The following is a 27,007-nucleotide window of genomic DNA, read 5'->3' on the forward strand; positions in this document are numbered from 1 at the left end:
ACAAGTAACATGAACATATCCCGCCTCAAAAGCCATTGTTCTCCCTGGCTTTTGATGTTTTTTGATGTCTTGGTGTTATTGTTCACTGCTGCTCTTTGCTTTGTGTGTCCTTTTTTTTTTTTTTTTTTTCTTAAATTTTACAGCACTTTGGTCAATGGTAGTTGATTTTAAATGTGTTTTCTAAATAAAGTTGACTTGACTTGAATTCTGGTGGTTATTTCAGGGCTAAATGGGAGGGAGGGTTTACAGTCAGCCTAATTTTACAGCAGACATTTTTTTTTTTTTTTTTTTGGAAGGTGCAGGTGTAGCCCATCAGATACAACAGATCTGTTGGTAATGGAAACCAAAATCCTGCATAGATGCCACCTGCTAGCCTACTGAGTTTTTCGTGTTGTTGAACTTTTAATTGTTACCTAATTGACGCGATGCTGTCAGTGCCAGCTAATAATGTACCATAACATCAAGATCAGAGCCGGTTCAAAAGCGTTTGTTGGGTTGCCCTTCAATCACTGCAGGTGCGCATATCTGCTCTGCTGGAATATATGATGTGCTGTATGGCATCACTTCAACCTGGGGGGAACTTACCTACAGTAGGCTAATAAAGTGCTTGGCCGGGTAGAAATTTCAGGAATGTGTCAAATTGATGGAATTATTCCACTCAGAGTAACTGAATAATTCCCTGAATTAGTTTCCCTTTTGAAAACTAGACAGGCCGAACCAAGTACGCCTTGGAGCACTTGTAAATGAAAAAACCTGACATTTAACAAATCCTGCACGAAGCACACACCATCTAGCACATAGCAGGGAAACTCTCCTATTCAGATTGTCACATAATTCATGCTGAATATCACGTTTTGAAACACTAACTATACGGTAATTTAGAAAAAACAGCATTGATATTACAGCTGTAAGAGCCTGTACAGGTATGACGTTGCATCTCCCTTACCTGTCGGCAACATCCCGGAACCTGACTCGCCTGCGAAATCCATCGGTGCATCATCAGCTGAGGCAGTGCTGGTCCACATAAGCCCAAGAAGGCAAACTGTCCATTTAATTAAGCAGCGTAACATCTTCTCTCGTGCAGTGAATCATCAACTGTTCAATAAAATAACCCTTTTTCCAATCGAGGTTATGATCAAGGCAAACGCCAAAGTTCGTTTTGGGGGTCAAGATAAAATGAGCTTCTCTCTGCAAAGTGTTCATGAAAGAATAGCCAAAGTCAGGAGGATTGTTGAACGGCACTTTCTTTGTTTTCCTTCTTCCACCTTGTTGGCACGAGTAGGATCTGAACTAGCTTTTCATCCTCTTCATGCGTCCTGGTACCGGTAACGTGTGGACCTCAGCCAGCAGCACCTTCTCTCCTCCTGCAGCTGCAGAGCAGATTGGAGCGCGCCAAATGTGTAGCCCAGGCAAATCCCCGCCCTTCCCTTTAATTTGGACCAATTAAATTCCTGCATGGTCTCCACCTATGCAATCTTCATGTAATCCTATACCTCGAAAAGGCCTCAAATTAGAACTGGGGGAGAAAAAAAAAATCTATATCTTGAATTTTCATAATCATATCTCTTTATTCAAGGACTTATATTCATACAAAATCTATAGGTACAGTAGAAATGACTGTGGGATCGACAGTCAAGTAACAGATCAGGCAGCAAAGGATTCAGCCACTCCAGAACCTCTTTTCTGAGAAAGAACCTTGTTTCCACTCGGGTGGTTCAAATAGCTGTGTTAAAATGTTATTCAAGCTCTTTTTTTTTTTTTTTTTTTACCTGAACCAGATACATTGTGTGTTTAGATAATCAGAAAATACGACCAGGAAACAGATTGTACAAATCATGGACTGAATGAAGTCAAACAATGTCTCAATCTTTGTTTTTTTGCACATGCACATTATTTTCTCAGAACATGCAAACATGACATGTCCGGGGGGGTAGCCATAGCAAAACTGGATGAGGAATGCAGAGACAAAACTGGTGCAGTTTCAAATTTGCCACCCTGTTGAAATAGGGCTTATAGTGGGCTGATGAGGTCCGAGAAAATGCAGGGTCTTTCTTAAATCTACTGTAGGGGCGCACACAAATCTCTCCTCCAACTATGGCAACTTACAGGGACGTTTAAAGACTGTGGGAAAACTAGCAATCTATAATGTTACCTTTGTCAAGAACAGAGCCATGCCCATAGTTATACTGTTGTTGGACCTTATTGCTTCCAAGTCTAAAATGTCACCTTTTAGACGATCCATCATATAGATTGCACAATATATAAGACTACAGGAAGTGAAATTAAAAGGTGAATTCTGATTAAATACACTGGGGAATAACCAGACTTGGGTCAAATAATATTTGCAAATCAAGAATAGCCTTTGTTTAACCTGTTAGGAGTGGCCTACCAGACGGATAGAGTTTTTGACTCAGGACAATACAATGAGCACCAAAATATTTAGACAATCACACAAAAATGTTTGAAAGTCAGTTTAGCTTTCAGTGAGTGACAGCTTACCAGACACTAACACAACCTTTACTGTCCTGATGCAGGTAACCCCGGCCATCTGGCGCTCCGAGCAAGTTAAAACAAAAACTAAGAATTATTTCGAAATACAATTTGACCCCGGTCTACAAAGAACACAGTTTAACATTTTGGGTGGTTCTATCTGGGTAGGCGTCATGCAATCAACTTGCCAACCTCAAAATGCCCTGTGTTTCACATATATTAACTTTTATACCATTTGTGCCTCAGTGTGTTTTCAGTCAACTGTACATCATATAATATACATTTACAATTTACAACTCTTCATACATAAATCATTATGTAAAATTTGGTCACAATCATGCTAAAGCCTGAATCTGGAGAGTCCAGAGGGTAAAGCTACAGGGCAGATGAAGTGTCGTCTTGTTGCATAGCCCTACTTTAAGTCAACAGTCAGCAGCAACAACACAACTCTTTATTTTACCTGTGAATACACAAATAGGTTCCCTAACTACAAACCTTCACACAATACTGCTCTCAGTGGAAAGAGACCAGGAGAAAAGAAACCCGTGAAATTTGGGCAAATATGGCAGATCTTGTTTTCATATACCGGACATAAACTGACAGATATGTTCGAAGGAGGCAAGTATTTCAGAATATGATATTCATGGGTATCAGACTGCTGATGGGAATTTTTTGTTGATGGGAAATCACAAATGGCACTTTTTCCCATTCATAACCCATTTTCCACCATCTCACTCTGGCAGTATATTTGAAAGAGAAAGGCAAAAGCTTACCATACACCCTTAAGCAAAAGTACAGACACGATTTTTTGACAAGTTCAAGACCCTGGCATGCACTACATTGCTTACTTTGGATCTGTAATTCTGACTTACCTACCACAAGATTCAGTACAGAAAGAATTTTTTGCATTCTGTCCATTATTCTAGATTCAAACAAGAGCTTTGTTCTATCCCAAGAAGAAATCCATTGCCTTTCAATACACACTTCACCTTTGTTTCTCTCTATATATTTATATATATGCATAACCACTTTCTGTCAGGTATTTATACTTACATCCACCATATTCCATCCACAAGTCCATCCTACCCAAAGCCAGGCTGCATCGTAACTTTAATACATCTTGAAAGCGAGGCACTTAGTATTCAGCCACATAACGTCAGAAAAGAGTTGATCTAATCCATATATGCATTCAAAAAATTTACATCTGGTACAATTTACAAAAACATGAACATCATGAAAAGATAGTCAAACTACTCTAGTCCCGTTCTAAATAAACTAGAATCTTGAGTTTCTGTGTTTCGTTTATTTTTTTTTCTTTGAGTGACAGTTTGTCACATCACTCGCTGTGTTCGGTAGGTGACATGAGAGAAAAGTTCAAGATCTACATAAAAATTTAATTCCTAATATCTGTTCTGGTCAGAATTGGCAAAGCCTGTCAGTGTGAGAACCCCATAGTTCCTCTTTAGAAAGAGTTGATGTGAGAAAAAAAAAAAAAAAAAACCTTCTGCAGAGAGGAAAAGGATTTGGTGGTAGTGCATTTTTTCCATCATCCCTTGAGTGACACATTGATTATGTTCAAGTTGAACCTGTAGACATCTCATTTCATTTCCATGGCAAACGGCAACAGAATGTATTAAAAAAATAATAGTAACAACAGTGTTTTGAGCAGCCACATTTCACACCAGGAATGAGCAGGCTGGGATGGGGTTTCATTCAGAGGGGTCTCATGTTGAGTGCTGAATCAAAACACAGTTCATAGTCTTCATTTTACCCCCCACTCAACAGAATGAGGAGATTTTGGCTTTTGTCTTCTGCTAAAACATTGATTTTACTGGCCAAGGCAAAATACTTAAGGGTCTTCACATGTGCTATGCACTTTGCACACACCGTTGAAATAAAGTAGAATTTCAGTGCAAGAAAGGGGGTAGATAGAAAAAAGTCATTAGCATCCTTTTTCCTTAAAGAGTCCTTTGTATAAAAAGGAGAGAATAACACTACAAAACTGGAATGATTTTTTTTCCATTTTACAGCACTTTCCACTGGCTTTTTCCTAAACATAACTCCTTCTGTAATTATCCGTTGGCCACCTACCAGCACATATGACCTGACATCAACACTGTACAACACTGATGAGCTGCCCCTTGCACAGCTCACACTCAAAATACTTCCAAACGTGTTCAGCCATGTTAGCACCAGTCCTCCTCCTCCCTCTCCCTGAGACTACCTGTTCCTCTAGTACCAGACCCAGACGCAGAGTTGACCCCCAGGGTGAAGTGGTACCCGTTTGGCACCGCCCCAGCCCGGCCCTGTGTGGCGGGCGCTGTGGCGGGGGCAGCAGCTCCGTGTGAAGCTGAGGCTGTAGTGGAGGCAGTGGTTCTGGGGAAGCGGCCCCCTCCGTGGGTGCTGACAGCGTCTTGGAAGTCCTCCGTGTCCTCGAGGAGGCCCTGTTGAGGAGCATCCCGCTGCTGGGGGTTCAGACTGGGGTCCGAACCAATGCGGGTGACGGGAATCGGGGACTCCTCGTGGCCCCCGAGTAGGCGATCGTGCTCCGAGAGGCCGCGGCTGAGGCGAGACTGGTGCCCCGTCGTAGCGGTGCTGGCACTGGACTGTACAGGCGAAGAGTTGGCAGTCTTGTAGGCCACAGCGGGGCGAGGGGTGAGGGGGGTCTGGGGGAGCTGTCTGCGACCACGGCCCGGTGTGATGGAGCCAGAGGTTAGCACTACAGGGCCAGCTTTAACCACACTGCTACCATGCTGAGGAGAGGAACACAGTGATGATGAGGGGGTGTATGGGCAGAACAATGGGAAAAAAGAAAAATCAACAACAATAAGTAGTAGGGAAAAATGTGAAAAATCTTTACAAAATGCTAAACTTGCCTGGATCAAGAAGCAGTTAGAATCTTTGAGAGTCTTTGGGTTAGAGTTTTCTACCTTTTTTAAAGAATTTTAGAGCACTTCAATCACCATATTGCATACAGCATAATTACAAATGTATTTCTTCACATATGCCTCTGAGACACACATGTAAACATTTCACCAGAGGGGTCTGAGCACAGTGTCACAGAAGCAGTATCCCTGGAGCAGCAACCACCAAACATGGAAGGCACCTCACCTGTTTGAGGAACCCAGAGTCTTGGCCATCTCCTGGGGAGGTGGATCGACTCGGACCGGCTGACTTGGTGTGGCATTGCTCCCTGCTGCCGTAACGCTCACAAGAGTAGTAGCGCTGCTTCTCTCCCGCTGCGGAGTGGTGCCTCCTCTCATGAGTCCGGCCTCGGTCCCGCTCTCTCGCTCGCTCTCTGGACAAGCCTTCAGCTGAAGGGTCCGTGAACAGACCTGAAGGATGACACCAGCAAATGAAAGGAGGAAGAGCAGGTAGATAACATATATAACATATAGGGCAAATGACTCACATAGCACAGTGTGTGTGTGTGTGTGTGTGTGTGTGTCTGTATGTGAGCATGCGTGTGTGTGTCCACGTGTATTTATTGGGATGTTTCTGGGCCCTGGGTGTGTGCCAGCCATTTTACCATGGCATAAAGCAAAGCATTGTAGGGGAATGGCTTTCTCCGACCCTGGAATAATTTCCTTTCTCAGATTAAAACCACGATGACAGAAACACAAAAGCCTATTCATCATTCTAACGTGTCAGATCCTCCCGCTAGTATGACAAGTTTTAAGGAACAGAAAGTCTCTCTCTCGCTCTAACAGGTCCAGCAGGGGCTGCTGTATGTTCTGCTATCTGACTAAGAGCTACCCATAAATCCCTAGGCTGAGCCTGTCCGCTGTGGCCTTTTATCTAGGCAATAAAGCCCAGCTGCTGCCCTCCAACGTTAACAGGAAAAACACCCTGCCACCGGCTATCAGGGTCTAATCGCTCCAGCAGATGACCCCCTGATGGCCAACAGAGATTGTGACCTGAACCCTTTACATCGTAAAGAAAAAAGTACCTTAATATTGCATTCAGTCTTACAATGTTGCTTCTATTAAAGCAAGTGAAATAATCTGCCAGATAATCTGCCAATTTCACTTATTTTCTAGTGCATCTCAATTCCAAATGTTCACTGTGAGTGGAAGACATGACCTCATCCATGGCAAACAGGGGATGCAGGCTGCCACACCCAGTCTGTGCGTCAAAACCATTAAATGTGCAGTAGGGTAAGTAGATACACTGTACAATAGTGTGTGTGTATCCATGTATGTGTGTACGCATTTATGTGAAAAGTGAGAATGAGAGTATGTGTGAAAGATGACAATTCAATTCAATAGTCTTTATTGGCATGAACGTTTAGAACAATATTGCTAACAGTTCAAATGGGAATAAAACAAGGATCAAAAACACATTGATCAACATGTATGTGTGTGTGTTTGTGTGTGTGTGTGTGTATGTGCAGGTGTGCATGTGACCTACTACCTTATTCCTTATTTATTCTTCAGTTTGCCTCTGTTCTCCAGAAACAAGAAAATGAAAATTTAACCTCATTCAGTTGTAACAACAGCACATGTAAAGTTATTTACATCAACCCTCTGTGGAGAGAGCAGCCATCCCCAGCACCTATTAGGGAGCTTAGTCTGCATTTCATAACTGTGACTGTCGAGGTCAGAGTACAAAGGCAGCGACGGATACAAAAGAAAGAGAAAAAAAAATCCCCAACAAAGCAGATTTTCCTCTGAGAGCTCATAACTCTCTTTGCTAGTCAGATGGAAAGCCTGACATGCAAAATCCCTGGCTGAACTCCTCTGGGGAAGCGCAACAGAAACCCCTTTACCTACATAACCCGATCATGGACCCTTAATCCCATAAGGAATTTCTACCACTATGTAAAGGCGTCCAAGCGATTTGGACTGAAAGCCAAGTCTGCTATCTCTCTCTCCCTTGGTATGAAAGTGAAGCCCTGTTTCTATGAGGATGTGCCTCTTGCTCTATTATATGAATTAATCTCTCAACGACCTAATAATGAACTCCTCTGCCCTGTTGGACATCTTTAGATGCTTTGTTTCTGGGTGTGTAAGCATGGGTCTTTATAGGTGGAAATGTGTTACTGTTAGTACAAATGTGCGTTCAAGTGCATCAAAAGCCTGTTCAAATGTTCGCTTTGCCCTGCAGTGGACTGGCATCCTGTCTTGGGGAGTGTGTGTGTGTGTGTGTGTGTGTGTGTGGGGGGGGTTACCTTTGAGTGTTTGTTGTTGTTTTTTGTCTCTTCTTCCAATGTGTGAATGTATGTGTATTTGTACAATTTGTACTGTTTTCCTTGTTTAACTTTTGCTTTTATGTGAAGCACATTACGTTTCCCTGTGTAGTAAATGTGCTATATAAATAAAATTTGACTTACTTACTTACCTGTATGTCATGCAGCCTCATAGTACCCCGCAAAAAGAATTAACAAAAAATATCATCTCATACTAAGTCCCACATTCATTTTGTGCTTCCTTTTCATCCTTTATATGCTGAGTAAGATTTATTAACCTCTGACGAATGCAACCCATTAAATATCCACTGTATCACTTTAAAAATGCCTATTGATCATTAAATAAGTGAGTATTTTAATTCCTGAAAAGACAGTATTTTGCAGATAGGATGTCTGGCTCCAGTACTCCTCTCACCGGCAGGGCTGGACGGCTGCACTGAGGCCTCTCTATCGAGGGACTTCTGCCTCTTGTCCTTGTCCTTGTCCCTGCGTCGATGGCAGCGGTGGTGATGGTGATGGTGGTGCGCTCTGTCCTGGCCCTGGATCTGCCCCGCGGAGCACTCTGCATGGACGGGCCGCTCCAGGTCGTACTCATTCAGACTCACCTCCTGGGGGCGCTGAGGAGTCAGCGAGGACGCCGAGCGTCTGATGGGACTAAGGTCGGCAATTGGCTGAGAGAGAAACAGAGAGGTGGACAATTATAGGGGGAAAGTAGAAGAGAGGGGCGGCTGTGGTGGTTACACCCAAACCACTACGACTGGATCACCAAACTATCCACAACACACAAAAGGCACAACCAGAGGACACTATTCTTTTGGCTTGAGACCGATGTTCAACCCGTTCTTCTCCAGGCACAGACGTTGAAAGGTCTGAGAAGAATGTGCAAGAATTTCTGACAGACAAACTATTTGAATACTTACTGCTGCTCATTATTTAAGGCGCCACTAATGTGTAACACAAGTACAAAACTTATCAAATGTTGTAAGCTAGCAGGTATATCTCTGCTAGTTAACTAAGAATAATTGGGGTGTTGACATTGGTCTTTGAAGCATTTCATGCTTTTACTCTCCATTTCCTCAAGATGCCACTTCTCAGCTCAGAGAGAAGTGTAATAATTGCATCACAAATTCTTCAAAGCTCCACAGAGCCAATACTTCCACACATTATGTTCTATTAAACATCTTATGTTCCCCAATTTCACCCCAGGTACATCTTGTTTGCCTAAAAAGCGCACTGAAGAAGGGCGTCTTGCCCGAAACGTCTGTGCGGCAATAAATATAAATTAATTAATTGGAGTGCTGTCCTGGAGTATTTCGTTACACATTTTTTGAGGATTCAGCACCCACATAAATAACTGAGGGTTGAGCGCGTTTTTTGGTAAATTGTTTTGACCCCAGGTATTAAAACTGTATATATGTGAATTTTAATCATCAATATACAATAATAGCTTCTTTGAGGACGTTGTCACCACCCCACCTAATTCTTATCTTACTGACCAGTGCCAGCTACCAGGCAACAGACTGATGTGATAGGGAACTGGAACAGCTGCTAAGTTATCACCCCACCTGCTGGTTACAGCCTAGCTCTCGCGCCAGTTGGTACCAAGGTTTAATAATTTCACGTGATAGTTTTTTGATTTTTTCTAGTATCTATTATTTCTGGTGATCATGCTGTTCCTCCAGTTCCTATCCCACAGTCTAGCCCGTAGCTACAGTCAGGAACAACGATATATATCACAACGACACTGCTAAAAATATTCATATTAACAAGTCATTTTATCTAGTATGCAGTCTTAAAATCGTACTTTTTAAAATAAAAATTGAGTGCTCATAGAGTGAGATAGATTTGCTTTTTTTCTAATGCTCAAATTATTTCAAGAAGAGTCTTGAAGCAAGTGGCAGCGCTCAGAAATGAGGAAGATTTCTACATTAATGTAATGAAAATGTCACTTAACTCAAGAAGATTCAAGAGATAAATTGAGCTTTTCACATAAAGAAAAATACGATTTTAAGACTGAATGCAACATCAAATGGCAAGTAAGGCTGGACATTTCTTGCAGTGTAGTTGAAAGAAATTACAGTTATTTCGAAGCAGGAAAGCAATAGTGCTGTCCCTGCCTTCTGTCACAACCACGCACTGACTCACAAAACTACACACTACATAACAACACACACACAACCACATTTTACCAAAATGTAGTACCACTGTACTTAATGGCTGAAAAGCAGGACAGAGTGCTTGTCATACCCTGGCTACACATAAGAATAATTTTCCAGGGCCAAAATACAAAAGCGGCATGAAAATTATGTGGTGGTGGGTGAGGTAATTTTGTGCGTTGCGTGTAATGCGGCCATCAGCCATACCAGTAAATGATTAGTGTTATAATCTAGGAGTGTCACTTTGTCCATGGTCACTGATGGAGAGAGTGTATGAACTCTGCACTAGGATGAAAGGAGCACATGGAGGCTAACACAGACATGGGAAGAGGAGAGAGAGAGAGAGAGAGAGAGAGAGAGAGAGAGAGAGAGAGAGAGAGAGAGAGAGAGAGAGAGAGAGAGAGAGGCGGTACAACAGGTGGTACATACTGCCAGGTGGGTCCCAGGGGCGTGGCGAGGGTGGCTCCGCTATCAGACAGCACACACAAGAGGGAGGTGGGCAAAGAATTAGCCGTGGGCATCAAAATTAGGAGAAAGGGGAAGACAGAAGAGGAGAGGCGGAAGGAGTGGAGGGAGGGAGGGAGGGAGAAAGGAGAGGATATAGAAATGGTGTGGAGGAAACTAAATAAAAGGCTTAGAGAGAGAGAGAGAGAGAGAGAGAGAGAGAGAGAGAGAGAGAGAGAGAGAGAGAGAGAGAGAGAGAGAGAGAGAGAGCGATCAAAATGCAACAAAAAGTGTAAGGAGAGCACTTGTGAAGGGATGGGAGAGGGCTGGGGCGCAGAGAGACAGATACAGACACAGAGACAGACAGACAGACAGACAGACAGACAGACAGAGACACAGACAGACAGACAGACAGAGACACAGACAGACAGACAGAGACACAGACAGACAGACAGACAGACAGACAGACAGACAGACAGAGACACAGACAGACAGACAGACAGAGACACAGACAGGCAGACAGACAGACAGACAGACAGACAGACAGACAGAGACACAGACAGACAGACAGACAGAGACACAGACAGGCAGACAGACAGACAGACAGACAGACAGAGACACAGACAGACAGACAGACAGACAGAGACACAGACAGACAGACAGACAGGCAGACAAACAGACAGACAGACAGAGACACAGACAGACAACAGACAGAGACACAGACAGACAGACAGACAGACAGACAGAGACACAGACAGACAGACAGACAGGCAGACAAACAGACAGACAGACAGAGACACAGACAGACAACAGACAGAGACACAGACAGACAGACAGACAGGCAGACAGACAGACAGACAGCACAGCGAAGCTAAACCGACAAGATTCATATGATTAGACAAGTGAAACAATCAAGGAAACAGAAAAATGATGGAAAGAAAAATATCTTGACACCCATACAAAGCAGACAGCAGAAGGTAGATCACAAAATGACAGAAATAAATTAAAAAAAACAATGGATGACAATGAGTGAAATTAATAAAAAAATTACTGCGATGGATTACTGCAATCATGCAGCACTGATGAGAGTTATTAGATGAGAACCTAGTAGAGCGTGATGTCTAGTGAGGAAAGACTTTGTATGAAATATAAAAATAAATGATAAGTGATGCTCTTTGAGATTTATAATCAATTGCATTTGTGGAAGTTGGAGTACACCAAACAGATTTTAGTACACATTTTTTACAATAAGATCCCTGAGATTTCAAAACAAAGACATTAACGTTACATATCTAATGTCATGTAATATTTCTGTGATCAGGGTAGTGCACTATATGCTATATGCTTTTACAGATACTGTTATTGTTTTTTATCTTCAATGCATTGGATGAATTATATAATTTGAATCATCTGAACAGGAGATATAAATATCAGGGATTCATGAAAACTTGGACAAAAAAAAAATGCTTACAAACGTTGTAGATCTCTTTGCCATCAAACCATGTTTCCTCTTCCTCTTCATTAAATCTTTTTTTCACAAAACTCTTTTTTTCTTGCTTGGTTTGTGTCAACAATGTCAGATATAATAAAAACCATAAACCCTCATTCATTCACAAATATAATCTTCCATACTGCTCCTTAACTATACATATGCATGCTGAATTTATTATATGGACTTTGGGTCATGCATTGCTTTTCCCGATAAATAATTAAAAAAATGCTGTGCCTTTCAACTGTCCAGAATATGTAACATTTCATCATTTGAATCAAATCCACTACAAAATACTTAAAGATAGCGCATCCAATTTGGAATAATAAGTCTTGAATATATCAACATTTTGGCTGCACAGGATATAATCACATTTCTGTGAAGTTAACAAAAGGTGGTAAAACTTCTAGTTCTAATGGCATTGACACTAGGACATAAAAACTGGCTATTGATGAAGTTAAGGGTTGAATTATTGAGATTTACAGGCCTATAGGGTCACCTAGAGGACATAATGTGTGAAATATACATTGTTTATCCATCACTTTGGAGGAGTGCATTTTAAAACAGCACACTGCATTGTTCTGTAAATTACAAAAAAATGGCCCGTTTGAATTATGACTTATGGGTGCTGAAGAAAGCTGATATCAGACGTACTATGTGACAGTAGTGGGAGACTGTAGCGCCACCTGGGAGGAAGGGAGAGACTTTAGGTTGTGGGCTGAATGCGTTTCTGATATGAAATTGGTAATCAGTGAAGAGCACAGTGGGCATGTGGCATGAGACAAAAGTAGGAAGTAGTAAATGGGTCTTCATGGTTGTAGATAATTATGTGTTTCCCTGATTTTGATCATTTTTTAGAAATATCTAATAGTGTTTGACAGAAATTGTGATTACATGTCTTAGAACAAGTGGTTTTACAGCACAGACCAGTTCTACAAAAACAACAACAAATGAAATATTAAGAAATATAATAAAAATAATATGTTAACATTATGATAAATGAGGTGATATAGGTGGGTGAAGATCCACCCATTTGAACATGATGACTGTTCATCGTGATCATTATGAATTTATTAATAAAAAAAAAAAAAGATCAAGTCTTTTCTCTGTGCAGCATCTCAGTTTCCAAGGAGCGCTAATTTAGCAAGTTTCTAATTATATTATTTAGCAGATATACTGTATGTTGTCCTCACTGCTGTGTCCACCTGCGTTCACAGTTTCCTGTTCAGTAAATATTGTAAAATTGTCAAACCTGAGAGTGGGAGGTCAGCAGGATGAGCTGATGTGGACTGACAGAGAGCTACTCTGCTTTAGTTAGCCTGTGGCTGCTTTTAGTAATTCATCTCTCTCTTCTGTCTTGCGTCTCGCTACCACTCAGCATCCCATCAGCCTTTCTCAGCCCTTTCTGATGTTTATAACCTCAACACATCACAGCAGCCATTTGTTTTACTATTTTGTCAAGTGCTAAAAAAAAAATCCAAGGTATCCACAGCGTCAGCATTTTCTAAACCTGATATTACTGTGAGAAGGCAGTTGTGACTGAAGCAAAGAGGTGTTTTCTGCGAGCAGTATGGCGAGAGGCAGGGTAGCGTGAGTGACGGGGAGCTTACATAGTACTCAGCGTTGAGTCGGGGCATAGAGGCGGCTCTGCAGTGGCCGTCCAGGCCGGGATATCCCTCCGCATCTGAAGTGCTCTCCACCTGCTTCATCTCAACCGATTCCTGAAGCAACGACAACAGAGCGTGTATGGAGCAGAGACATAATACTGACATCATTGCAAGTGGAGATACAGTTTTTAGAACGTGGGAATAGATGAATACATGAGACGTGTGTGGCCATGTGTGTGTATGCGTGTGGCTGTGTATGTGTGTGTCTGTGCTTGTATGTGTGTGTGTGTTTGTGTGGCTCACTGATATGCAAAATGAGCTAGTAATTCATATCAAGTTGGAATGTGACATAATGTTATGAGGATGTACACTACCAGTCAAAAGTTTGGACGCCTGATTGAATGTACTATGTTTTTCATTATCTTAAAGCCATTTTGATCTAAAGGCTTATGCTTAAATGCTTGAAATTTGTTTCTTAGACAAATATAAATAGTAAAGTTGATCCTATGTATGAATTTCTTTCCAAAGCCTTTGCCTTTCCATCAATGCAAAGGGCGGCTACTTTAAATAATCTAAAATATAAGATTTTTTTTGTTTTGATTTGTTTAACACTTTTTTGGTCACTGCACAATTCCAATAGTGTTATTTCATAGTTTTGATGTCTTTACTATTATTCTAAAATGTGGAAAATAGTAAAAATACAGAAAAATGTGGTGTGTCCAAACTTTTGACTGGTAGTGTATTTGCAGTAGTTTGCTGTGAGGGTTAGAAAAGGTTGGTGTCAGTGTACCTGAGGTTTGGTAGAGTACGGCACATCCTCTGACTGGCCTCGCTGGAGGTTCCTCCTGCCTTTGGGCCTCTGGGCTGCCTGAGACACATCTCCAGACTGAGAATGTTTTATGGCACTTCTCTGGTTTAGTCTGTATACAAACACACAACAGCACAGACTGAAAAAATGAAATGAAATGATCCATCTATCTATCTATCTATCTATCTATCTATCTACCTATATAAAAGAGGATGCAACGCTCTCAAAGGTCACTCACAATGCATCCCTAGTGGTCAAAGAGGTGGTGGTGATGGTGGCGGCGGCGGTGGGGGTGGTGGTGGTAGTGGGCAGGGCCTCTGGCTGAGGTTCGGGGTCAGGCTGAGATGGGGGCGGTGGCTTGGGAGTAGAGATTGGCGGTTCAACTTCCTGTATGTGAGTTAAGGGCAGCATCGGTCGGAACAGGGCCCCCATTTTACTCTGCAGGGAGTCGAGAGCAAACGTTATAAATGGAGCGCTTCAAGAAGAATGTTTATTTGGGATTTTGATGAGACAATGATGACCGGTAAAAAAGGTGACTATTTCACTGTTATTTTTTAAAATGGACACCTTTTCATATATTTTGGTGATGAATCATCTAAGGGACATTTCAAAAGAGTCAATCCCCAGTTTGAGCACATGTTTGCTAGCATGCTGTACCTGAGTTCCCCCTGAAGGCTGCTGTTGTTGGAGTCTCTTGGCACGGTTCTGCTTATAGTAGTCAAAGATCATTAGGGCAGCGTAGACCTTCCCCACTGTCAGCTCATTGTCTAGAAGAGTAAAGCAAGAGGGTGAAAACTAGATGAGAGACAGTTTCTCCATTTGACCATTAGATGGCATAGGAGGAGCAACAAAGGATAAATACAAGGCAGTGATGGAGATATGGTGTCTGGTCAGTGTGGGTGTGTGCTGAGCAGTACTTGTCATGTTTGCTAGAGAAAGAAGAGAGATTGAAGTTAAGTATTTTTGATACAGAATAGATAGGACCAGAGCCAATGGAGTACAGATGATTCTTTCTCTCTCTCTCTGCCTCTATCTCTCTCTCTCTGTCTCTCTCTCTCACAAATGCAAAAACATAAGCAGGGCTATAACACCCCACAGGCATTAACACACACACACACACACACACACACTTACGTTTGTGAGGTGTCACCAGCAGGTCTACAGTCTTCTGTGGCAGACTAGGCCAGACTCGGTTGATCTCCCTCTTCAGGTCAGCGTCGCACAAACGCTGCGCCAGGACCCCTGGGGACAGGCCCAGAAATATGTCACATCAAATCTGCACCGAAGCATTCATCACCATTCACATTAACATCAGACCCATCAATCCAGCCGTGAGGGATGATGGATTTTGTAGTTTTAGTCTCTCACCAGATGCCAGTTTGATCTCCAGGGCGGTGCGGATCAGGGCCATCAGTGTGGAGGTGAAGTGCACTGTGTTGTCATCCGCAATGGGCATGTTCATCCTCACCAATCGCTGAGAGGAACAGAAGGAAATGGGAGGGGCCATGAACCACGACCAAATGATCAGTAGCTCAGGGGAAGGGGGCTGGTTTTAAGACTTAATAAGCCAATGCATAGTCTAGATCATGAAAATGTGGCTTTGGACAGCAATCCTGGTGCTTAATCAGGTGATGATTGATGATTAATGAGGTGCTGATTGTCCACTCTGACTTTATGTTTTCTAAAGAAATGATAAAATCTGACTTGTGCACAGTGAGTATGCCTGGCTCTGATAGTTCACTGGTTTGTTTTGTTTCAGTCCAGCACACAGAAGGGCTTTTCCAGTAGCACAAAGCAGCAGGTGGAGAATATCCACAGTCCATGCAAACAAAGGACTCAGCCTCTGTGCCCACCGGGCTTTTTCTTTTTTTTTTTTTTTTTTTTTTTTTAGCTAACAGCACTAAACAGTTGCATGTGGGAAGTGCTGTTTATGGCTGCTGCTGTTGCTATGAGACTATTGCAAATCCACTGGAAGCGCAGCACACTTTTGATAAAAGTTGAAATATGATTAACTTCTAGAGCTCAGCACTCTAAGCACTAAAACATGCTAATCTCTCAATGCTGTTGGGGACATGCAACAGCATGTGCTTTGTATTGAAAATGACAATAATGAAAAAAAACAAGCCTGTGCTGGAAAGAGGTTGATGGTGGACACACAGCCTTGGAGTGTGAGTATGAGAGACTACAATCCATCATACTATTACTTTCTGCTGTGAAGTACTAGAATGATGCGCTCGAGTAGTATCATTAGTAGTTCTTTTTAAACATGAGAACTCGTTGAGCATTAAGTATAAAAAGTGTGAAATGATATACCATGCATGAATCCATGCCCTGCAGGGCTTTTGGGTTAATGGTGTAATACAGTATGAAATGATTCATGTGCACATGCTTATGTGAATTGGACACACTCTATTCACAGTGACACTGGCAGAGTGGTAGAGGCATGTATGTAGACCTTCTAGTTAAATAAAATCAAGAGCTAATGTCAAGCAAGAAGAACAGGCACAATTAGGCTATCCAAAAGGGAAACTGTAGGTCATGAGGTGAAATAGCGTATATCCACGCTGGGACCATAACAACATAGATGAAGAGATGGAGAGAGGAGAGGCAAGGAAAGGAGGAGGAGGGGGGGGAGTTGGTGGGTTGACTGGAAAGCACCTATGCATGTAGCGTCTCGCATGTAGTTCCCAGAAACAGAGAGGGAGAGAATGACAACTGCAGACACGTATGGGCAGCTTGCATACAAATGCACAAACACACAAGTAAATACAAATATCACACACACATGCACAGACCTGCCCATACATATCTACATGTCTAGAAGTGGACAGACATACACACAGGCGCAGATACAGAGATGCAGACAAAGACAAAGATACAAACACACATTCACACACAGACACACACACACACACAGTGGAGTTACATGAGGTAGAAGGGAGGAAAAATCCCCAGAGAGGTTGAAAGAAAGATCACTTAAAGACGAGATGAAATGAAAAATGCCTTTTTAACCCTTTTAGATCACATCCCCGGTCATACTGTGCACCTATTTAACAATATATGCCAAAAAAAATACCAAAAATCAATTTCATTGTATTCTTATATCAAAATTCAATCATGTTTTCTTCCTGTAAAACAAAATATGCCGTGTGCTTACGTAAGCATGCCCGTAACTAATTTCAACCAATAATATCATGACATCCACCCATCAATCAATCTTCAACTTTTAGCGCACAGAGCTAAGAGGCTAAGATTCATTAGTTAGCTAGCTAGCAACAGCATGGTACTTCGGTATGTCTTCGGGTGTTATGACACACCCACTTTTCAACGTTCAAATCAAATTCCTCCCAACGTTATGTCCCGCCTGTCTTTCCTGTTTCACTCGGAAATACGTCACGATACTCTCGAAATGACGTTTCATCTCGACTTTAAGAGGGACTGTCAAGCTCAGCCTGCAGACAGAGCGTAAAACGAGGATTTGAAACTAGAGGGTGACAGAAGGACAATTGTGACTCTCAGGGAGAGCCGTGTTCATTAGTAAGGGAGTTTAACAAGGAGAAAGATCGAAGGAGGAAGAAAAATAGAGAAGTAAAAAAAAAGAGAGATGGGGAAAAAAAATGATAGCCTCGCTCGAGTGCGCCGCTGTTCTCTATGCCTTTCTTCACATCTTTTCCCTGTCGATTCATCTCTCAAAAGCAAGAGTTATATTTGGAGATCCAGACACGTCAGACCCAACTAGTCGCTTGGCAGACGTTTTTAACCGGGGCAAGGGCAGGGCTGTTTTAAATGTGATTCATTTAGACAGCTGTGCATGCACTGGAACCATTCACATTAAGTCATCATGCTAAGAGGTAAGCAGCTGGCATAGGGACTACCTGAGGATTGAACGTACTCCTGTGCTTTATGCTCTGCTCTCACTTCATTACTGTACTATAAATCCTGTCTTATATCTACCTCATGAGAATTTGACATAACAGAGAAGGAATAGGGGGTTTTATTCATTTTCTACCAGCAGCTGTAGCTATCATTTGATTACAAACACCTCTTATTTTCTCACTGAGATTACTTATTTTGGTTGACTCCCTGAACCATTTTTCTGAATCAATGTTACGAGGCCCTACAACGGAGAACAACAGCGTACTACAAACCCCCCAAGCAGGGTGAGGGCAGAGAGTTTCACAGATGAACAGAAAGAACAACACAACAGCAGGCCATAAGTTATTGACTGTGACATTTTGACAGAAGCCTGGAGATATGAGGTAGGTGGAAGGAAAGGAAGCAGCAGTGACTTGTAGAAGGGAGGGAAAGCGGGGGAAGAGGAGTAGGGAGCGGTTCTACCTTGTAGGCGACTCGGGGTGGACATTTCTTTCCCAAACCTAGTGGAGGGGACATGTCTCGGAGCATCTCGTACATATCGCGGTAAGTCATGCGGCCGCTTCCCCGGGGGAAAGATGGTAGGATGCCATGGAAAGAGGGATGAAGATTCCCAGGTGAGGAGGAGGTGGGGGAGGGGTTGGGCCAGTTACATCACAACAAAAAGTGGCAAAATCCAAAAGAGAAAATGGGGGAGGGGAGAGGAAAACACAGAAATCCATGTTAATAAGATTTCCAGGATTTTGCGAGCTGGAATGCCATCCCAGTTGGATTTAAGGAGACAGGGATGGATCCCAGGGTAGGACAGGAGGGGAGGATGCTCCGGAGGATTCCCTGAATAGAGATGCTGAATGGAGGGATCCTGGGGGAAAGTATGCGTTAGGGAGTGAAAATCATGGATTTTGTGTTAAGATGCCCTCTGTATCTGCATGCTAGGAGACATCAGCAGTAACCAAAGTGGAAACAAAGCACACAATGCTCACCGCCTCCCTTGTTCTTTCAGTTGAGTCAGCCATTCAAAGCCTATGTTTAGTGAGTGTTGTAGGATAATAGCTTGGAGATTGCATCTAAGGCCTCAACGTTTGAGACTGACTTGTGGCATTGTTTCCTTCACTTGCTATGGTTACCTGCCAGCTGGTTAGTGGGGGATCGATGTTTGTTTGTATGCATGTGTGGTTGGGTCATTCTCTGGCACTGCAGGGAATGAGAATAGACATTCACAGTCCAAAACCATCACAGTGCCTTTTTAAACAAAGGGCTGTGTGGGAGTGCAAACCTTATAAGCCACCCTATTTGGGCACTTCTTCCCTAGGCCGAGGGGAGGCGAGATAAAACGCAACAATTTGTACATATCCTGATAGCATATCCTTCCGCTGCAAAAGATAAGACATGTGCGAGAGGTTAGGACACAGGTTATTTCATTACATCTATTGCCCATATCAGTCAAAACACACTGATGTTAAGGTAAATATTCAGAAATAAGATAAGACATGTTCGAGAGGTTAGGACACAGGTTATTTCATTACATCTATTGCCCACATCAGTCAAAACACACTGATATTAAGGTAAATATTCAGAAAACAACAGCATGCAGAACACACACCTGTGTGTATTCATAAGATGCAATCATAAAAATGCATGCAGTTACCAAACTGTGCTGGATTTTAGGTATCTCTATGAGTATGTCTCGATTTTAGTCAAAGGAATAAATAATAATTCCTCCCCCACAATATCTGTCAGGTGATGGCAGTTCCATATTTCACATCTTACACCTCTGCTAGAGTCATGACTCACTGGCAAGGCTCCTGTGAAGCCTTCATTAAAACTTTATGAGCCTTACATAATCTCAGACAGATTTCACACTGCACTATCACTCAGCCCATTCTGGCTAAACTTATTTTTGTCTTTTAAATATTGTCAATGGGAGATGGGTGAAGGGGCTGAAAGGGCACTGGGATAAACCTGCATTCCCCAGTTGGAAGTATAGAAATAGTTTCTCTCCATTCCACAGTGACAGACAGAGAAGCTTTAGAAGCCATCGGCTTAGCGGGGAGAAGGGCTGAGTGGACGCCAAGCGTAACGTTGGATTTACATGCATCAGTCGGGCCGGCCGGGGGGCCTCGTCATCAGCCTTACTCCACACTCTGGGCTCAGGCTTAATGTCATTCACCCACTGCTGCTAAGACAGGATCCCTCCTGTCACACGTCACAAACTCACCCTGCCGGAACTCAAAGCCAATCTTAGACAGTTTTCTATTTCCTAGCCGCCCTCCCTGCCGTAAACACACGCATGCACATCCTCCCGCCACTCATGCCCTGCACCGTCCCTCCTCAGTTTAACGTGGGCACTGTCTGACGTGAGGACTAACAGCTCAACTAGTCAGAGGTCAGCGGGAGCACCTACCACGCAGCAGGGTCGTACTCCGCCCACACGCGGATGAATTCGTCAAGGTGGTGAGGCCCCAGGATGGAGGCGTCCCGGGTCAGGTACTCAAAGTTGTCCATAATGACAGCGACAAATAGGTTCAACATCTGGAGAGGAAAAAGATAAGTGGGTAAAATAAAAATAAAAAAATGTTTGTAACCCAATGAGAAAAACATATTAACAAACGTTAATCTGAGTAGAAATTAAGTTACATTACAGAATAAGACAAGAGATCTTTGTAAAAATGTTACACCTACTCTTTTAAAATGATTGTTGACATGAAATTAAAACTTTCTATTCCATTATTATAGAAGCTATAGATAGATAGATAGATAGATAGATAGATAGATAGATAGATAGATAGATTATTTATTGTATAGTTCCATTTTAGATTATATAATCCGTTGTATTTTTTAAATATCTGGCAGGTTACAGGTGTTTTTCCAGAATATAATGTTTTCAAATTAAACCCTACTGGACAGTCTTAAGTGTGTTTAAACTTAAAAATATTGAATCTTTTTGCCAATCAAAACACACAGCATGAGACCAAATCATTCTGTTCTATTGTCGATTGTTAGATCTAGTTAGGCTCATTCTCAGTACAGTCCTTTGAGACATGCTTATGATAAAGGGCTATATAAGTAAACAAACTTAAACTTGAACTTCAAATACTGTAGATGGCCACTGTTGTGTTTTGTGCCACAACAGTGTACTGACCAGGAAGGAGCAGAGGAAAATGAAGGAGACAAAGTAGAAGTACGCAAAGTCGCTTCCACACTCCTTCCCACTGGAGCCTGAGAGCTTATCACACGGCCGATTACTGAGGCACGCTAACATGATCTCGTGCCATGCCTCGCCTGTTGCACTCCTGAGGGACACAAACACACACACAGACACACACACACACACGCACATGCATACAAATCACTGTTAAGGCACACATACACGAACAAATGTACACACAGCCAATGTAAACACTGCTCAGCTGTCATGGGGGCAAACACAGGAGTTGGCAATATCAGAAAGGCGCTATATGTAGCAGCTTTTATGCAGTTACTGGATTCTCTATGGTGTCAGAACTGGGAATATAGAGAAGGAAATGGAGGGTGTGGATAATATGGAGTCATGATGACCTGAAGAGAAGCATCAAGGCCTGGAGAAAGGTCTGGAAGTTGTTGTGATGGTTTATGGCCGTCTCCTCATTCAGCTCAATGTTCCCAAACACCTGAGGAAGGTGGAGAGGGGAGGTGGTGTTTAATGAATCCAAACACAGGGGGATTTACAGCGACACTCCACTAGCAAGGAACTACTCTAGTATGTTGTGCACACTCTGGAAATTTACTAGCGTTGGTCAGGAATTAGTGTTTAAAGACCACTGAGTGCAGTCAGAGGATGACACACTTGTGTGTGTGTGTGTGTGCGTGTGTGTGTGTGTGTGTGTGTGTGTGTGTGTGTGTGTGTGTTAGAGAGAGAGAGAGAGAGAGAGAGTGAGAGAGAGAGAGAGAGAGAGAGAGAGAGAGAGAGCATAGGAACTATTGTGGTATGATGTGCACACTCTGGAAACTTACTATCGTTGGTCAGGAATTCGTTTTTAGAGACCACTCAGTGCAGTCAGAGGATGACACTCGTGTGTGTGTGTGCGTATGTATGTGTGTGTATGTGTGTGTGAGGGAGAGGGAGAGGGAGAGAGAGAGAGAGAGAGAGAGAGAGAGAGAGAGAGAGAGAGAGAGCATATGTGTGCTTGTGTGTGCATGCATGGATAGCTGCCACAAGTTGTGATGTCCCATGGAGAGGCCACTAAAACACCCTAAAGGCCTCTCTCTCAATTATTGACTTGCCCCAAGGCATGGCCAGACTGCTGGCCTATAAACACAGGCCCCTGGGCCCAGGAGACCTCTGGCAGTGGTCAACTCTAGCATCATGACAATGTACAGTAACAGAAAGTAGCTACCTTTTCAGTACAAATGATGTGATGATCTTTCAGTATCCCAAATATAACAAGGAGGCACACAGATAATTCTTTGTATCAGCCACAGGGTTCATACAGAGACAATGCTAAATCAAATTCAAGCACTTTCAAGTACTTTTTCCAGGACTATTTTTCTGTTCATAAGGACTCCACACAAACGCAAAAAACATTTCCGTAAACCTTTCTGCATTTTAACAACCATTGGTGCTTTGAATCATAGGTTCACATGTTCACGTGCTTTTAAGTCATCTTTCCCACAATACATTGGTCTTCTTTTCTATGTTTTGACTTGCATTCTGTCAAACACTGCACACATTTTTTATTTATTCATTTATTTATTTTTTTCAAGGTCTTTTTAAGCACTTCCCACATAACAGCCTTTTTTTATTTTACAGGTATTCCAGTACTTAGAAAAATTGACTGAATTCCATGACAAGAAGTTCCATACAAATTTAACAGTAAGAGAGAAACTGTGTGAGGTTTCGTCTCATGCCAGAGGGGTGGTCTTCTATCGCCCTGCTGGAGGGGCACCACCATGATTACATAGTGCGCTGATTAGACACTAGCTCTTTTATCGGTGGATGCTCTTTTATCAGCGGATGCAATTACCATTGATTTACATTGCCCTAGCTAATCTACGGGATGGTGAAGCCCACTCATTGTGTATACAATTTAGGAGACTGGCTGCTGTGTGGCTCGTGTTTAAATGAGCAATCAAACCTAAAGGTTGCAACCATCTGTTTGAGAGGAGAAATGAGCTCGGATTGTTTACTCTGCTGATATGGAGCCCATTGATAAGCTGTCAGCCCTATGGCAGTGAGGTATAACACGTTCATTACGTTTCAAGACACTGTAAGAGATAGCAAACTGGTGATGAGATGCACAGTGTTCAAAATCTGATCACATGTAGCACTATATGTCAAACAGACTGTGATTGTTGGAAGGCAGGGATGTTCTGAGCATCAAGACAAGCTATGAAAACATATAAAACCATGGGACCATGACAGAGCCAAATCCACACGTTTCGGGAACCCTCTATCCCTGAATCATTCCCTTCTCACTTGTTTCACTCCTGCTGATAGAAAATCATGTCATGACTCACCTGCATGCCAATGATGGCATAGATGAAGAAGAGCATGGCAATGAGCAGGCAGACATAAGGCAGGGCCTGGGAACAAAAACACAGATGCAGGTTACATACTCACAAAAGATCACATATAGATACATGTTGCCACAAACGCACACTCACGTGCTCACTCACACACACACACACACACACACACACACACACACACACACACACACACACACACACACACACACACACACACGGGCACTCACTAACTCACTCACACACACAAACATACAAATCAGATTCTCCACAGAAGACTAGCATCCTTGTAAGATTTAACAGTCTTATTTAAGGACCAGAGCAGTCAACCTGACCTGCGGGGTCGATTCTCTTAATCAGCTATTTATATCCCTGCGAGGGGAAGGCGCACCTTTATCGTAATTAAATAGCCACCTTTTAACACTCTGCAGCAACTATCCATTTTCATTGGGCTTAAAAGCTCTCACCACTGACATTAAACCAGCTATAAATTCCCTTGGCTGTGCCCTTCCACTCCTCATTTAACTCAACTTCTCCGGGGATTTATAGAACAAAACTGAACTGCGTGAACATCCGAACAAGAACTGCTGTCTGCTGAGAGCTATTTTGTTATTTTTTGACAGGACAAAAGAAGTGTGCCTTTGCCCTCTTTCATGGGCTATATTATGCTGTTTAACTACTACTTTGAGTAATAACCTCTGTGATACCCTATGTCTTCAGTTCATTCATGTATTGTATATGATTATGTGTATGTAGTATGTATATGATGTAGTATGTTATGTATATAGTATGTATATATGATGTAGTATGGTATATTGCATGTAGGCCTACAGTAGTCAAAAGTTTGGACACCACATTTTTCTTTATTTTTACTATTTTCCATATTTTAGAATAATAGTAAAGACATCAAAACTATGAAATAACACATGGAATTACGCAGTGACCAAAAAAGTGTTAAACAAATCAAAACTATCTTATATTTTAGATTCTTTAAAGTAGCCGCCCTTTGCCTTGAAAGGGAAAGGGTGAAAGGCAAAGGCCACTATTTATATTTGTCTAAGAAACACATTGCAAGCATTTAAGCATAAGCCTTTAGATCAAAATGGCTTTAAGATAATGAAAAACATTCAATCAGGTGTGTCCAAACTTTTGACTGGTAGTGTATATGATGCTAAGCCCTTTGAGACAATGCTTGTGATACATGGCTATATACATAAACAAGACTAGACTAGACATGTATTCATCTCATCATTCAAGTTCAGTGAAATACTGTATGTGTGTCTGTGTGTGTGTGTTTGCACATGCATACATGCATACATGCAGTACATGCGTGTCCACAGGCACACAAGCGAGTATGCGTGCTCATGTGTGGGTGCATGTGTGTGTGTTTCCTCACTTTGAAGGATTGAACAAAGGTCCAGAGGAGGATGCGGATGGTGTAGCCCTGCCGCAGCAGCTTGATGAGACGAGCCGCTCTGAACAGCCTCAGGAAGCTCAGGTTAATCATCTTGTCCTGGGAGAGACAAGGAGGATCTCTGTGAGGTAATATAATAGACCCAGATAACATGATAAAAAATATATTAAACATTATCTGTATAACACTTTTCAAAATAGAGCTAAAGCTCCATGTGATGACTTTTTTGTGGTATTCACTTTTTATTGCTATTAGTGTTGGAGTTGACCAACGAAACCATCAACATAACATCAGACTCTGAACAGCTGATTCTGAGTGGCGGTGTAGGCCTACTGGATAGTAAACTGGCGGGAAATAGTAGTGCTGTGTGGGACGTGAGGCATTTTATGTAACATCCAGGTACTATGTTAGTAGACGCTAGTGCTAATGCTAACTACCACGGCTGTGTTAGCATCGTAGCTATATATTAGCCCGTTAGCTTTTGTGAGTAGTATTCTACAACAGCTGACACAGCATTTTATCCCAAGCATCTTACACACAAACACTTTGATCCCAAGCAGCCTACAGTGTCAGGAGTGTTTACTGATCAATAACCACATGCTTGTTTGTTGTCTGACGTCATTAAAAGTGCGATTGCCGTAAAATCGACAGAGTGCAGTTACGAATGACCAGAGAAGCCGCTGACATGCAAAAGTAATCACATAGAGCTTTAAGAAGTGACAATAAAAAATATAAAAAACAATATGATTAATAGTACAAATTACAGACATTAATTAAGAACAAGGTTAAAAAAGAATAAGACAAAAATATAGTGGGAAATAGGCAAAAACAGCAACAACCTGTTATAAAAAATGCCTTATGTAATGATTCAAAAGATGATACTGATTTTGCCATTTTGCCTATTCTCCTCAGGCAGGTTGTTCCAAAGCTGAGAAGCACAGACGACAAAGGCCTGGTCACCTTCATAATGGCCAGTATTGCCCCTCCCCCTCACCCCTTCCCCTTAAATATCTGAGTAAGGTTTTTAAAGTGATGGTGAACTTTGGTAGTATCTTGGGTTGTGTAGCTTTCTGAACATGATGTAACCCCAAAATCAGCGATTCTCTGTTATCTGTTGCTCCGGTAGAGATGATTGGAGAATTGCATTTTTTTTCTCTCTGCATTCACTGCCAGTGTATAACAGGTCTGAAAGTCACACTTCTAGCACATTAATGAATGTGAGCGAAGCAGAATGCTGGATTGCTTTTAAGTGAATTGCTGTCTTTATGTTTATAAAACCTTTCAGTTTGAACAAGTGTAACACTGAAATCCGGTCGGAGGAAACTTATGCTGAAGGAACGAAGAAAATAATACCCTTACCAATAATTGTAAATATATATTTATATATTGCTTTATCAAAGTCCTGTCTCGTCGATTTTGGGGTTATATCATGGCCAGGAAGCTACGCAACCCAAGGTACTATACCAAAGTTCAACATTACTTTAAATATCTGAGTAAGGTTTTTAAGGAAGTACATCCTATAAACTTAGACCGTGGGAGAGAACAAGACAGATAAAGACAGGGGGAATTGACAAAATCAGTGGCCAACGAGAAGAGCCACTTACCGTCTAGAGGCGCCCAGATGTGACAGAAGGGGCAGAGGGTGGCAGAGTGAGGGCACAGGCGCCAGGAAAGACACAGCAGAGGATGGAAACACAGTAAAAGAGACCAAAAACCAGAGAAGGAAAGCCAGAGAAAGAGATAGAAAAGAAGAAGCAGAAGACTGACAATCACATGAAGAGAAAATCACACAAAGAGAGACAGACTTTGCCACAAAGAACGCCACAATATACGGCTAACAAAGTTCTCAGTCCACAACCTCCATAATCTGAGGCGAATGCTTTTATCCCACCATCTCCTCCAAGTCAGCCTGCTGCTCCTGGCTCTATTCTAATCCAACACAGGGAATCAGCACCAAGCTCTCTTAATACCCCGATCTGTAATTGCAGTAAGGCACCTCCTGTTGAAAAACTGCCACCCCACTACTGGCTTTG

The 27,007-nt window shown here is 42.3% G+C and overlaps 1 protein-coding gene across 1 annotated transcript in view; it reads right to left on the reverse strand.

Moving 5' to 3' along the window:
* Nucleotides 1-1,543: 1,543 nt before the first annotated feature.
* cacna1bb (calcium channel, voltage-dependent, N type, alpha 1B subunit, b) overlaps nucleotides 1,544-27,007 on the reverse strand; it is a 177,019-nt gene continuing 151,555 nt past the window's right edge. Inside the window, exons 36-51 of the mRNA XM_078286375.1 lie at nucleotides 24,957-25,073; nucleotides 23,552-23,617; nucleotides 21,614-21,705; nucleotides 21,198-21,348; nucleotides 20,460-20,587; nucleotides 18,521-18,617; nucleotides 15,551-15,656; nucleotides 15,317-15,424; nucleotides 14,840-14,949; nucleotides 14,421-14,620; nucleotides 14,165-14,294; nucleotides 13,378-13,488; nucleotides 10,264-10,302; nucleotides 8,094-8,349; nucleotides 5,602-5,825; nucleotides 1,544-5,243 (exon numbers count right to left, since the gene is read on the reverse strand). Coding sequence (XP_078142501.1) covers nucleotides 4,677-5,243; nucleotides 5,602-5,825; nucleotides 8,094-8,349; nucleotides 10,264-10,302; nucleotides 13,378-13,488; nucleotides 14,165-14,294; nucleotides 14,421-14,620; nucleotides 14,840-14,949; nucleotides 15,317-15,424; nucleotides 15,551-15,656; nucleotides 18,521-18,617; nucleotides 20,460-20,587; nucleotides 21,198-21,348; nucleotides 21,614-21,705; nucleotides 23,552-23,617; nucleotides 24,957-25,073 — 2,502 coding nt within the window. The 3' untranslated portion in view covers nucleotides 1,544-4,676. The remainder of the gene's footprint in view (nucleotides 5,244-5,601; nucleotides 5,826-8,093; nucleotides 8,350-10,263; nucleotides 10,303-13,377; nucleotides 13,489-14,164; nucleotides 14,295-14,420; nucleotides 14,621-14,839; nucleotides 14,950-15,316; nucleotides 15,425-15,550; nucleotides 15,657-18,520; nucleotides 18,618-20,459; nucleotides 20,588-21,197; nucleotides 21,349-21,613; nucleotides 21,706-23,551; nucleotides 23,618-24,956; nucleotides 25,074-27,007) is intronic.

This window comes from Centroberyx gerrardi, chromosome 2, assembly GCF_048128805.1.
Source record: "Centroberyx gerrardi isolate f3 chromosome 2, fCenGer3.hap1.cur.20231027, whole genome shotgun sequence".
In the NCBI taxonomy this organism is placed as follows: domain Eukaryota; kingdom Metazoa; phylum Chordata; class Actinopteri; order Beryciformes; family Berycidae; genus Centroberyx; species Centroberyx gerrardi.